The 15,183-nt window shown below is 34.7% G+C and overlaps 1 protein-coding gene across 2 annotated transcripts in view; it reads left to right on the top strand.

Annotated features, from left to right (window-relative positions):
- Positions 1 to 15,183, top strand: part of TBC1D32 (TBC1 domain family member 32) — a 257,725-nt gene that overhangs the window by 50,514 nt on the left and 192,028 nt on the right. For both annotated transcript variants that reach the window (XM_055114085.2, XM_063605438.1), the window contains exons 14-16: positions 287 to 379; positions 2,542 to 2,684; positions 4,979 to 5,103. In XM_055114085.2, the coding sequence (XP_054970060.2) occupies positions 287 to 379; positions 2,542 to 2,684; positions 4,979 to 5,103 (361 nt within the window). The remainder of the gene's footprint in view (positions 1 to 286; positions 380 to 2,541; positions 2,685 to 4,978; positions 5,104 to 15,183) is intronic.

Below are 15,183 nucleotides of genomic sequence, written 5' to 3'. Positions count from 1 at the left end.
GATTCATACATCTTCCTAGCATAGGTTTATCTTAAGTGATTGGTTCAAAATAAGTGGTAAAACTGTACCTTTACATAGCACCTACAGCATTGCTTGCCTTGCCGTGTTTTAATTTGTATGTAATTTGTTATGGAGTCTTCTATCTGAGATTATAGCTCCCTTCTTCCTGATTGTCTCGTAGTCTGTACAAAAACTCAACTATATAGATGGATGAAAGCTCAGTTAAATTTCTCTAAGTTGAAAGAATATGCTAGAAATTAATTTTCTCTGTATTTTCTTTTTAAAGGTTTGGTGTCCCTCATAGATCTGCTTGTTCTTTTTACCCAACTTATCTATTACTCACCAAGTTGTCCAAAGATGACATCAGCTGCCCATTCAGGTAATTCTGTTTCTATTTTAAATAGAGAAATATAAAACATCTAAAAATATTTAAGTATTCTATTGTCTAGATGTTTTGAGTGCCTGACCTACTTTGGTAAGTAGGTTTCATTAAGATACAGTATTAAGAGAAATTACATTGGTCCTGAAGTAAGCCATGAAATTTAATTTTGTTCACTGATGTTTTAAGATGTTTCCACTCTACTACTCTTTTTATTTAGAATCAGTATCACTGAGAATTTTAATGATGTTCTTTATTAAGATCAAAATGTTCTCAAGACATGATACTGGGGGATATTTGATGATAGGTCATAATATGATTTTTTTTTCCTGTTATTTTCCATTCTTTATACTTTCTAAAATGTTTTGATCAACTCACTTGTTTTGGCTTACATCCAAAACTTCAGTCTTTTCAGGGTCTTCTTTTATTGAAGAATAAAGAAAAAACTGTTCATGTTTTTCAGAAAAATGCCTTTTAGTTTTATGGCTGTTGACTAGCTTTTAAAAATGTTCTAAAATATTAACATTTAAAAAATAACATATTTTTCCTTTGAGTATCAAGAATAGTTTCCAAAGTAAAACACTTAATAATAAAACACACCAGTGTGCATAGACATATGGTGTTCTAAAACTAGGAAATAACCCTAGAATTGCTGACACAAATTCTGAGACGAACTCAAGTGAATCAAAGAAAAAAATGGTTTGGGATGTATATTAGTGCTATAACATATCTATCAACTGGTAGGTTATTATTCAGTACAGTGTTCACTGTTCAGGTGATGGATACACCAGAAGCCCAAATCTCACCATTATTCAGTATATCCATGTAACAAGCTGACACATGTACCTTCTGAATCTATTTAAAAAAATATGAAACTAATAGGTTTTATCCAAGCAATTATATTAGCCTATTGATCTTCACAGTGGTTCTCAGACTTTTTTCTGTCTTTACAGCATTTACATGTATAAAGAACTAGCTTAGGTCTTCTGACTATATACTCTTACAGCATAGACATCTTTTATGATTAAAATCATCTTTCTTTGTTCTAAATACTTGTTTATATATTGGTTTACCATGATGTGGACTGTTTTTGTCTTATTTACTTTTCTGTTCATAGTTAGTTCCTAGTACAGTGTCTGGTATGTATTAGGCACTTAATAAATAGAAGATGATTGGATGAGTGAAAGAATGACCATATGCTCATCAATAATATCTGTCCTTGTAAACAGGGTTTCTCACTTGGAGCTGGTTGAAAAATCACTGAACTTTCCTTTTCCATTTTCTTTTTGTCAGATATTGACCTGAAGTCAGCGTGTTTATTGACTATGGAATATTGTAACATAAGTTAAGAACTTTCATCTTAGAATAGTTTCCAAAGTAAAACACTTAATAATAAAACACACCAATAATGCGTAGACATACAGTGTCTAAATACTAAAGTGTTGTATCTTACTAGGACAATCTTACATTAAAAACTATTGTTTTGAGGATATTAGATTATATAGCTGAAAATTTGTCAATTTATGAAACTGAAAATCATTTAATTCAGTGATGATTCCAACCATGTTAAACTTTTGTGTATTGTGTTTTCCTGTATATACTGTATTTTGAAAGAAAATCTAAAAAATGATCTTTGTTTTCACTGGCTTTATGGTAATACAAGAAGTATACTAGTGTCTATAAAAGTTTATGAAATTTCCATTCTCTTCTGCCACCTTTTTCCCATTTTCTTGTTTGAATGTAATTTTCTTGTAGGCTCAATACTTGAATATATTATTTAAGAAAAAATAAATATGAGTATGGTAAAAGTGTATTCTAGGGAGAAAAACATGTTTTCTAGGAGGAAAAAAGCTGTACATTTGCTTCAGACCAAATCTTTAATATTAAGCAGTAATTTAATGTCGGACAGTAAATAATTTTGTATTCTCGTCTTTTGGCATTCATGTTTGTTGTCATTTGCTTACTTTTTATTTTAAGCCAATTGAGATTCCCCTAAGTCAGGTTATAATTTGGTAGTACATCTTCCTTTGGATATTGAGTTGTATGACTTTTGAAGTACTGAATTAACTTTGATGTTGAACTTTTTGGAACAACAACAGCTAACATAAAATAGTTCTAAGTATTTAATGTTTTGGTATTAAAAAATATTTATTGTTTATTAGAGAATTACTCTCCTGCAAGTATGGTGACTGAAGTTCTATGGATACTCTGTGATCAAAAAGAATGTGCAGTGGAATGCTTATATAACAACATTGTAATAGAGACACTTCTTCAGCCTATTCACAATTTAATGAAAGGAAATGAGGTTGGTATTATTTACTAAGGAGAAAAAGAGTCTCTTACCTGGGTATTAGTGGATACTCAGTGGGACTTTATTTCTAAATTTGAAATATTTTATTATGCTGTCCTTCCATATATGAATGTATTTTGTGTTGATATATATTTTTATTATTAAATTATAGCTTATGCAGTTGATTGATTTATTATGATATGCAGAGGGAAAGAACATAGAATATCTAAGTTTTTTTTTTAATTGGACTAGATCTGCTGTTGCAAATAATTTAGAAAAGTTATTCTATTAAGAAGTTATTTGTTTTGCAAATCTAATAAATCTCATAAATGTTTTGTTATTTGCTTTATGGCATTGTTATAGGTTTTGGAAATGTGATTATTTTCCTTAGTAACCAACTCTGTTTTATATTAAGAAGAACTACTTTAGAGAGAACACTTATATAGAATTCCAATTTGAACAGATGTATGTCTCTTTACAGTTTGCACAATATATTCCCTTACATTATATAATTTAATAATCACAACTGAGGCTGAAATAAGTGACTTGCTCTAGGTCAGACATTTAACAAGTGGCAGAGTTGCTATTGTTACTAGTTTGGGTGTCTGTTCAGTACCTCCCTCTACTTGTATGACTTAAGCTTCTGGGCAGTGATTTTTAAGGCTTATCAATAGGTTAAAAGCTTTTGCTTTTTCGTATCTATTTTGAGGTGTTTTTACTGTTTTCATCTTCCTCTTATGTTCACCCATCAATGGTCTGCCACATACTTTTCTGCTTGTTGCTTGCTAGGTTAACTTGGCAAATGCCAAGTTTTCTGTCCCCTAATTACTTTCTTTCTTATATAGTCCAGTTATAATAGATACTTTGCACTTTCTAAATAAGGTTATTGTATCTCCTTGTGTTTGTACGGTTTTTCTTCACCCTAGAAAATTTTACACTTGGTCCATATGAAAAATTCCCCTTTAGACTAGAGTTTATCTTTGAAATTTCCTCCCGGTTCTCCTTTGCAAAGTTAGGTGGGTTTTTTCTCTGTGTTCCCATGTTATGTAATTCTGCAGTTGTACTTACATTATGCTTGAATTATTTATTCTTGACAGTAGCCCTCTGGCACATAGTGGACACTCAGTATCTAATTTAAGACATCCAGCATCAACCATTGAACCTCTACTATATCATTAGCTCTCTGCTGGGTACTGCAAATATAGAAGTGAATAATACGTGTTTATTGCCTGTAAGAAGCCTACTGTAATAGGCAAGGCAGACCTTTAAACAAAAAATATTTAAAATGAGGAATAGAAAGTTTTAAAATACTGTGTTTATATCTATATAGACATGAGAGAATATATATAGTCTCATGTGAGAGAAGGAATGTATTCTAAGGAGAGAAGTTGTTTTAAGAAAGATATTTAATATGAAAAGTGATATACTTTTTGTGCTAAGTAGTATGAATAGTGCTATTCATGCTAAACAGTATGATTAGTAATAATTAGGACTTCTTTAGGTGAGTATACCTGACTAATCATTAGTTAGGCTAGCCCACTAAATTTATTAGAATGTGTTGGTTGCAACATTTACGTTTTCAAATGTATTATAGATAATATGTGTGTTGGCATCCATGCAGGTACAGGTAAATAAGCAGACCCCACAAAGAGCAGGAATTATAATACTGTCGATACACTCTAGCATTAACATGGCTCTCTGGTTTTCAGTATGTGCTTTGTGCTGCTTTGTAATATATTGGCAAAGGTATTTTAGTACTTCCATTTGAAAGCAAAAGTGAGCAAATATGGTTAGTTCAGTCTTTGTTTTTTTATTAGGTGACATTATTGCCTATTGACCAGCCCATGAATTGGCTATCCCTAGTTGGATGTACATTCATGATGCAAACATGTATGTAAGAGGATGACACCCTTAGAAGGGATGGCAGTGTGTTAGATACCATATATAATGTAATTATATTGGATACTCAGGAGCCCAGTGGGTGAGAAATAAAGGGCAAAGTGGAAATACAAGAGCTACTACATTTGCCAACCAGAATTATATATAAAACTGTAACGAGCAGCAATTCTCAATAGTTTGGGTGAAAAAAAATCTGTATTTATTTGCTTCATCAGTTGGGCTGGTGAAAGAATATAATCTAATAACACATTTTTTTCAGGCATATTATTTCACAGCCAAACAAATCATTAAGCTTGATTTTGTTGTAATATAACTTTATAAGACTACTTACAATCCTCGGATTTTAGTCTGTGATACGTTAGCATGTCATAAAATTATGTGATTTGTCTTGTTTTCTTTTTAATGTACAGGCATCTCCAAATTGCTCTGAGACAGCTTTAATTCATATAGCTGGTATTTTGGCAAGAATTGCATCTGAAGAAGAAGGGCTTATTTTACTCCTTTATGGAGCAAATATGAACTCTTCTGAAGAAAGGTATGTGCTATTTTAAATCCGGATAATTATTCCAGTTATAGTTTGGTTTTCTGACAAGCCGCTAATAATATATTAAATGATCTAAAAAAGCTGGAGTAACCAGGATTATGGACTATGCAGGCAGAGTAGAACTTGACGTCTGTAATTTCAAAATAAGAATAGGAGAGTTCACTCTCGATGGGTTTCCTTACTCCCCCATTATCTGCTCCCTTGTATTTTCACTTACAGACTTTTGTCACACATGATTAAGTCAAACCAAAGTTGTGCAAAGAAGCTAGCTATTTTTTCTTCCTCCTCTAGTTCCTATTTTCTCACTTAACCAATGGTAATATTTTTGTGTTTACACTTCTAGACTTTCTCTGTGCTTATAATCAGACAAACCTACATATAAACAGTCATATTTTATCTTCTCTTTACAAACATGGTATTATATTTTATACATTACCCTGCAGCTTGATTTATTTTATAACTATGGGAATTTTCTTAGGTGAATACAGAATGAAACATGATTTTTAATGTCTGCATTACACTTTTGTGTATAGCTGTACCACAATTTATTCAAACATTTCCCTCTTAGTGAACATCAGATTGTATCTAGGAATTTTATCTCCATAAATAACACTGCAATAAATGCTCTTTTTCTTATTTAGCTTGTTGATATTACATTAATTGATGTTCAAATGTTGAGCCAGTTTTACATACCTGAAATAAATCCCACTTGTTCATGATATATAAATCATTCTTACACTTTGTTGGCTTTCATTTGCTAATATTTATTGAGGATTTTTGCCTCTATGTTCATGAGATATATCAGTCTGTAGAATATGTAATCTTTGGCTGGTTTTGGTATTATTGGAATGGTGACCTTATAATAAATGAGAAGTTATTCTTTCTATCTTCTGGAGGATATGACACAGAATTGGTTTAATTTCTTCATAAAATATTTTATAAAATTCACCAGCAAACCAATTTTAGCCTGGTGTTTTCTATTTTGGAAGGTTATTAGTTATTCATTCAATTTATTTAATAAGCAGAGGCCTATTCAGATTGTCTACTTGCTCTTATGTGAATGTTGGCAAAATATGTCTTTCAAGGAATTGGTGAATTTATCTAAATTATCAAATCTGTGGGCACAGAATTGTTCATAATATTTCCTTATCCTGTTAATATCATTGAAATGAGTAGTGATGGCCCCTCTTTCACTTCTGATGTTAGTAATTTGTGTCTTCTCTTTTTTTTTTTCTTAGTTAACCTGACTAGAGGCTTATAAATTTTACTGTTCTTTTCAAAAAACTAACTTCTGGTTTTGTTGATTTTTCTCTATTGATTTCATGTTTTTAATTTTATTGATTTCTCTTCTAATTTTTATTTCTTCTTACTTTGGATTTAATTTTCTCTTCCTAGTTTTCTATGGTGGAAGCTTAGATGATTCGTTTTAGCTCTTTTCTTTTTTTATAATATTTGTACTTTTATATTTGTACTTAATGCTATAAATTTCCCTCTAAACCACATCTTTCCTACATCTCATAGTTTTGATAAGTTGTATCTTCATTTTTCATTTAGTTCAAAATATTTTTATTTTCTCTTGAGATTTCTTTGACCCTTGTGGTTTTTTTTTTTTTTTTTTTGAGATGGAGTCTTGCTCTGTCGCCCAGGCTGGAGTACAATAGCACAATCTTGGCTCACTGCAAACTCTACCTTCTGGGTTCAAGCGATTCTAGTGCCTCAACCTCCCAAGTAGCTGGGACTACAGGTGCATGCCACCATGCCTGGCTAATTTTTGTATTTTTGTTAGAGATGGGCTTTCACCATGCTGGCCAGGCTGGTCTGGAACTCCTGACCTCAAGTGATTCACCTGCCTTGGCCCCCAAAGTACTGGGATTATAGGCATGAGCCACTGCTCCCAACCCTTGTGTTTTTACAGATCTGACAGCACACTTTATATAATTTCTAGTTTTTAAAGTTTATTTTATGTTTTATGGCCCAGAAAATGACATCTTAGTGAATTATCTCTGTAAGCTTATATAATATATATTCTACTATTGTTGGATGTCAATTATATTCAGCTGATTGATGGTACTGTTTGGTTCAACTTTGTCCTTACTGACATCCTGCTGAATCTGTCAATTACTGATAGAGGTATGTTGAAAGCTCCAGCTATATTAGTGAATTCATCTATTTCTCCCTGCAGTTCTATCAGTTTTTCATTTAAGTATTTTGATGCTTTGTTGTTAGGTGCATACACATTAAGGATTGTTATGTCTTCTTGGAAAATTGACCCCTTTATTGTTATTTAATGTTCCTTTTTACTCTTGATACCCTTGATAATTTTCCTTGCTTTGCAGTCTGCTTTGTCTGAAACTAATACAGCTACTCCAGCTTTCTTTTGATTATAGTTAGCATGGTATGTCTTTCCTCCATCCTTTTCCTTTTAATTTATCTTCGTCTTTATGTTTAAAGTGTAAAGTGGGATTTTTATAGACAACATGTAGTTGGGTCTTGACTTTTAATCTACTTTGATAGTCTTTTATTGATGTATTTATGACATTAACAATTAATTATTGATATAATTAGGTTAATATTTACTGTATTTTTTGCCCTTTTTTTGTGTGTTCTACTCTTTTTGCCTTATCTGGCTTTGATTGAGCATTCTATGTGATTTCATTTTATCTCCTCTCTTAGTATATCAATTATACTTTTTTGTCACTCTTTTTAATGGTTGCTATTAAGTTTGTAATATACATTTACAACAGAATTAGTTGTAATTGCTAATTATATTGTTTTAGTTGTATTTAGTCCTCTTTCAAATAACACTGTATCACTTAACATCTAGCGCAATGACCTTATAAGAAGTCATTTCCTCCCTTCTGTCCCTTATATCGTTTCTGTTACTCATTTACTTTTTCATAAACTATAATCACCAAATACTTTTTTGCAATAATTACTTTGAATAAACTTGTCCGTTAGATTTTTTTTTGTTATTGTCGTTTGTTTTTTTTTTTTTTTTTTGAGACAAGGTCTCACTCTGTTGCCCAGGCTGGAGTGCTGTGGCATGAACTCGGCTCACTGCAATGTCTGCCTCCCAGGCTCAAGTGATTCTCGTGCTTCAGTCTCCCAAGTAGCTGGGACCTATAGGTGTGCACCACCTTGCCCGGTTAATTTTTTTAGCAGAGACACGGTTTCACCACGTTTCCCAGACTGGTCTTGAACTCCTGAGCTCAAGCGATGTGCCTGCCTTGGCTTCCCCAAGTGCTGGGATTACAGGTGTCAGCCACCTCACCCGGCCTCATTAGATTAATTAATAAGAAAAATAAAGATTTTATGGGTTATCAAATGCTTTATATTGCTAGTCTTTTTAATTTTAGTAAGATAGTCCTGAAAGTGATATGCTGGGTCAGAGGGCCTGTACATTTTATATCTTGTAGATCCTGCCAGATTACTTTTCAAAATAGTTGAATTTTACCTTCTTGCCAGCAGTCTATGGGAAGTACGAGGTATCCCCTCCTTTTTATATTCTTGTCAGGACTGCATAATCAGTTTGTAAATGTTTTGGCAACCTAATGAATGAAAGATCTTGTTTTGATTTATATTTACTTATTTGATTCATATTTCATGTGTCATCTCACTGAGTTTGAGCATCTCATTGCTCCTGTGGCAATAGGGTTATTGGCTATTTCCATTTCCTTGATAGGAGTGTTCCTTTCCGTATCATTTGTCCATTTAAAACTTGATTTATTGTTCATTGAGTTATGTATGCATACAGGAAACATAAAGGTTTATTATAAAAAGTAGAAGTTCCTTTCTTGCTCTCTAGAGACAACTACTTTCAGCTATTTTTGATGTTTTCTTTAGTGTTTATATTATCAAGTAATGTGCATATAATTTCTTTTAGCTTAAGGCTAAATTGTCAATTGTTCATTGACTTACATTACAACAATTTATCTCTCTTGCCTGCTTTCCCCACCAAACATACAAATACATATAGGTACCTAGTTCCTTCATTCTCCATCGGTGCAATACTGTTGTGCAATCGACTTATTTAATGTTTTACTGTATTCACATTATTGTGAATACTTTTCACAGCTGAGCCATGTGGTATTCTTTTGTTACTTTTCTATTCTTTCACAATTTTTGCCTTCTCTGGAGTTAATCTTTTTTTTTGTTTGTTGCCACAATTTTCAATGTACTTAGCTGTCACTGCAGTGCTAAGCCATCTACATGTTTTTTTCTAATTGACTAAATCCTCTCTCAGCATGTTAAAATACCAAAGTCCAGGAGTTTAATTAAAGACATCTGTTTTTGAGCCTTCCCACCTACTTTATTCAGAATGGGTTTCTGCCTCAGTTTTGTGCATAACTTTTACGCTGAAATGTATTTTGTCATCATTACGGAGTAGCCTTATTTTTCATTTTCCTTTTTCTAGAAGTCTTTTTTGTCTTTTTTTGGTGTTTAATTATCCAAAATGTTATGATGTTTCTTGATGAAGTTCTACTTTTATGTACTTGATGAGTGTCTTTTTAAATTGACACATAATAATTGTACATGTATTGATGGACATTGTATATTTGAAGATTCATGCCTTTTAGGGAAAATAGTTGGATTTCTTATCTTCTTTTTTTTTTTCTTTCTGAAATTCTATTATTTGAACTTGGACATTCTTATCTGTTCTATTTTCTATTCCTTTTAAAATCTTTTTTTCTGGGAATTCTGCTTTCATTTTCTAGCCTTTCTGTTGAAATTGAATTTTTCATTTAAGTTGGGTGGTTTTTGTTGTTGTTGTTGTTTGTTTGTTTGTTTTTGAGACAGAGTCTCATGACTCTGTCGCCCAGGCTGGAGTGCAGTGGCATGATCTTGGCTCACTGCAACCTCCGCCTCCTGGGTTCAAGCAATTCTTTTGCCTCAGCCTCCCGAGTAGCTGGGACTATAGGTGTGTGCCACCACGCCTGGCTCATTTTTGTATTTTTAGTAGAGATGGGGTTTCACTATATTGGCCAGGCTGGTCTCGACCTCCCGACCTCATGATCTGCCCGCCTTGGCCTACTAAAGTGCTGGGATTACAGGCATGAGCCACCGTGCCCAGCTTTTTTGTTTTGTTTTGTGTTGTTTTAATTTAACAGAGTTTAATTGAGCAAAGAACGCTTTGTGAATCAAGCAGCCTCCTCAGCCAGAGTAGGCTCAGAGAAACTCCAGCACAGCCACATGGTGGAAGAAGATTTATGAACAGAAACAGGAAAATGATGCACAGAAAATGGAAGTGAGGTACAGAAACAGTCGTTTTGGTTACAGCTTGCCGTTTGCATTATATGAACACAGTTTGAACAGTTGGCCCCCTTTAATTGGCCAGTGGTGATTGGCACAAGAGTAGGTTACAGTCTGTTTATACTTCCATCAAGGTTATAGTTCACTATGTACAGAGAAACATTTAGGCTGAACTTAAAATGCATAAGCAGGCAGTTTTAGGCCAAACTTGATTCAACAGCTTTTTTTTTTTTCTTTAATTATACTTTAAGTTCTAGGGTACATGTGCACAATGTGCAGGTTTTTTACATATGTATATGTGTGTCATGTTGGTGTGCTGCACCCATTAACTCGTCATTTACATTAGGTATATTTCTTAATGCTATCCCTAACCCCCCCAACCCCACGACAGGCCCCGGTGTGTGATGTTTCCCACCCTGTGTCCAAGTGTTCTCATTGTTCAGTTCTCACCTATGAGTGAGAACATGCAGTGTTTGGTTTTCTGTCCCTGTGATAGTTTGCTGAGAATGATGGTTTCCAGCTTCATCCATGTCCCTACAAAGGACATGACCTCATCCTTTTTTATGGCTGCATAGTATTCCATGGTGTATATGTGCCACATTTTCTTTTCTTTTTAATTATACTTTAAGTTCTAGGGTACATGTGCAGAACGTGCAAGTTTGTTACACATGTATACATGTGCTATGTTGGTGTGCTGCACCCATTAACTTGTCATTTACATTAGGTATATCTCCTAAAGCTATCCCTCCCCTAGCACCCCACCCCACAACAAGCCCTGGTGTTGATGTTCCCCACCCTGTGTCCAAGAGTTCTCATTGTTCATTTCCCACCTATGAGTGAGAACATGCAGTGTTTGGTTTTTTCTCCTTGTGATAGTTTGCTCAGAATGATGGTTTCCAGTTTCATCCATGTTCCTACAAAGGACATGAACTCATCCGTTTTTATGGCTGCGTAGTATTCCATGGTGTATATGTGCCACATTTTCTTCATCCAGTCTATCATTGATGGACATCTGGGTTGGTTCCAAGTCTTTGCTATTGTGAATAGTACTGCAGTAAACATACGTGTGCATGTGTCTTTACAGCAGCATGATTTATAATCCTTTGGGTATATACCCAGTAAGGGGATGGCTGGGTCAAATGGTATTTCTAGTTCTAGATCCTTGATGAATTGCTGCACTGTCTTCCACAATGGTTGAACTAGTCTACAGTCCCACCAACAGTGTAATAGTGTTCCTATTTCTCCACATCCTCTCCAGCACCTGTTGTTTCCTGACTTTTTAATGATCGCCATTCTAACTGGTGTGAGATGGTATCTCATTGTGGTTTTGATTTGCATTTCTCTGATGGCCGGTGATGATGAGCATTTTTTCATGTGTCTGTTGGCTGCATAAATGTCTTCTTTTGAGAAGTGTCTATTCATATCCTTTGCCCTCTTTTTGATGGGGTTGTTTGTTTTTTTTCTTGTAAATTTGTTTGAGTTCTTTGTAGATTCTGGATATTAGCCCTTTGTCAGATGGATAGATTGTAAAAAGTTTCTCCCTTTCTGTAGGTTGCCTGTTCACTCTGATGGTAGTTTCTTTTGCTGTGCAGAAGCTCCTTAGTTTAGTTAGATCCCATTTGTCAATTTTGGCTTTTGTTGCCATTGCTTTTGGTGTTTTAGTCATGAAGTCCTTGCCCATGTCTATGTCCTGAATGGTAATGCCTAGGTTTTCTTCTATGGTTTTTATGGTTTTAGGTCTAACATTTAAGTCTTTAATCCATCTTGAATTAATTTTTGTATAAGGTGTAAGGAAGGGATCCAGTTTCAGCTTTCTATATATGGCTAGCCAGTTTTCCCAGCACCATTTATTAAATAGGGAATCGTTTCCCCATTTCTTGTTTTTGTCAGGTTTCTCAAAGATCAAATGGTTGTAGATGTGTGGTATTATTTCTGAGGGCTCTGTTCTGTTCCATGGGTCTATATCTCTGTTTTGGTACCAGTACCATGCTGTTTTGGTTACTGTAGCCTTGTAGTACAGTTTGAAGTCAGGTGGCATGGTGCCTCCAGCTTTTGTCTCAGGATTGTCTTGGCAATGCTGGCTCTTTTTTGATTCCATATGAACTTTAAAGTAGTTTTATCCAATTCTGTGAAGAAAGTCATTGGTAGCTTGATGGGGATGGCATTGAATCTATAAATTACCTTGGGCAGTATGGCCATTTTCATGATATTGATTCTTCCTATCCATGACCATGGAATATTCTTCCATTTGTTTGTGTCCTCTTTTATTTCATTGAGGAGTGGTTTGTAGTTCTCCTTGAAGAGATCCTTCACATCCCTTGTAAGTTGGATTCCTAGGTATTTTATTCTCTTTGAAGCAATTGTGAATGGGAGTTCACTCATGATTTGGCTCTCTGTTTGTCTGTTATTGGTGTATAGGAATGCCTGTGATTTTTACACATTGATTTTGTATACTGAGACTTTGCTGAAGTTGCTTATCAGCTTAAGGAGATTTTGGGCCAAGACGATTGGGTTTTCTAAATATACAATCATGTCATTTGCAAACAGACACAATTTGACTTCCTCTTTTCCTAATTGAATACCCTTTATTTCCTTCTCCTGCCTGATTGCCCTGGCCAGAACTTCCAAAACTCTGTTGAATAGGAGTGGTGAAAGAGGGCATCCCTGTCTTGTGCCAGTTTTCAAAGGGAATGCTTCCAGTTTTTGCCCATTCCGTATGATATTGGCTGTGGGTTTGTCATAAATAGCTCTTATTATTTTGAGATACGTCCCATCTATACCTAGTTTATTGAGAGTTTTTAGCATGAAGGGCTGTTGAATTTTTATTGAAGGCCTTTTCTGCATCTATTGAGATAATCATATGGTTTTTGTCTTTGGTTCTGTTTCTATGAGGGATTACCTTTATTGATTTGCATATGTTGAACCAGCCTTGCATCCCAGGGATGAAGTCAACTTGTTTGTGGTGGATAAGCTTTTTGATGTGCTGCTGGATTCAGTTTGCCAGTATTTTATTGAGGATTTTTGCATCGATGTTCATCAGGAATATTGGTCTAAAATTCCCTGTTTTTGTTGTGTTTCTGCCAGGCTTTAGTATCAGGATGATGCTGGCCTCATAAAATGAGTTAGGGAGGATTCCCTCTTTTTCTATTGATTGGAATAGTTTCAGAAGTAATGGTACCAGCTCCTCTTTGTACTTCTGGTAGAATTTGGCTGTGAATCCGTCTGGTCCTGGACTTTTTTTGGTTGGTAGGCTATTAATTATTGCCTCAATTTCAGAGCCTGATATTGGTCTATTCAGGGATTCAGCTTCTTCTTGGTTTAGTCTTGGGAGGGTGTATGTGTCCATGAATTTATCCATTTCTTCTAGATTTTCTAGTTTTTTTGCGTGGAGGTGTTTATAATATTCTCTGATGGTAGTTTGTATTTCTGTGGGATTGGTGATGATATACCCTTTATCATTTTTTATTACATCTATTTGATTCTTCTCTCTTTTCTTTTAGCCTGGCTATCAGTTTATCAATTTTGTTGATCTTTTCAAAAAACCAGCTCCTGGATTCATTGATTTTTTTTGAAGTGTTTTTTTGTGTCTCTATCTCCTTCAGTTCTGCTCTGATCTTAGTTATTTTTTGACTTCTGCTAACTTTTGAATGTGTTTGCTCTTGCTTCTCTAGTTCTTTTAATTGTGATGTTAGGGTGTCAATTTTAAATCTTTCCTGCTTTCTCTTGTGGGCATTTAGTGCTATAAATTTCCCACTGCATACTGCTTTGAATGTGTCCCAGAGATTCTTGTACGTTGTGTCTTTGTTCTCGTTGGTTTCAAAGAACATCTTTATTTCTGCCTTCATTTCGTTATGTACCCAGTAGTCATTCAGGAGCAGGTTGTTCAGTTTCCATGTAGTTGAGCAGTTTTGAGTGAGTTTCTTAATCCTGAGTTCTAGTTTGATTGCACTGTGGTCTGAGAGCCAGTTTGTTATAATTTCTGTTCTTTTACATTTCCTGAGGAGTGCTTTACTTCCAACTATGTGGTCAATTTTGAAATAAGTGCAATGTGGTGCTGAGAAGAATGTATATTCTGTTGATTTGGGGTGGAGAGTTCTGTAGATGTCTATTAGGTCTGCTTGGTGCAGAGCTGAGTTCAATTCCTGGATATCCTTGTTAACTTTCTATCTCTTTGATCTGTCTAATGTTGACAGTGGGGTGTTAAAGTCTCCCATTATTATTGTGTGGGAGTGTAAGTCTCTTTGTAGGTCTCTAAGGACTTGCTTTATGAATCTGGGTGCTCCTGTATTGGGTGCATATATATTTAGGATAGTTAGCTCTTCTTGTTGAATTGATCCCTTTACCATTATGTAATGTCCTTCTTTGTCTCTTCTGATCTTTGTTGGTTTAAAGTCTGTTTTATCAGAGACTAGGATTGCAACCCCTGCTTTTCCATTTGCTTGGTAGATCTTCCTCCATCCCTTTATTTTCAGCCTATGTGTGTCTCTCCACATGATATGGGTCTCCTGAATATAGCACACTGATGGGTTTTGACTCTTTATCCAATTTGCTAGTCTATGTCTTTTAATTGGAGCATTTAGCCCATTTTCATTTAAGGTTAATATTGTTATATGTGAATTTGATCCTGTCATTATGATGTTAGCTGGTTATTTTGCTTGTTAGTTGATGCAGTTTCTTCCGAGCCTTGATGGTCTTTACAATTAGGCATGTTTTTGCAGTGGCTGGTACCAGTTGTTCCATTCTATGTTTAGTGCTTCCTTCAGCAGCTCTTGTAAGGCAGGCCTGGTGGTGACAAAATCTCTGAGCATTTGTTTGTCTGCA

This window comes from Pan paniscus, chromosome 5, assembly GCF_029289425.2.
Source record: "Pan paniscus chromosome 5, NHGRI_mPanPan1-v2.0_pri, whole genome shotgun sequence".
Classification (NCBI taxonomy): Eukaryota; Metazoa; Chordata; class Mammalia; order Primates; family Hominidae; genus Pan; species Pan paniscus.
Note: the sequence above shows the minus strand (reverse complement) of the source record. Positions and strands in the feature narration are given on the sequence as shown.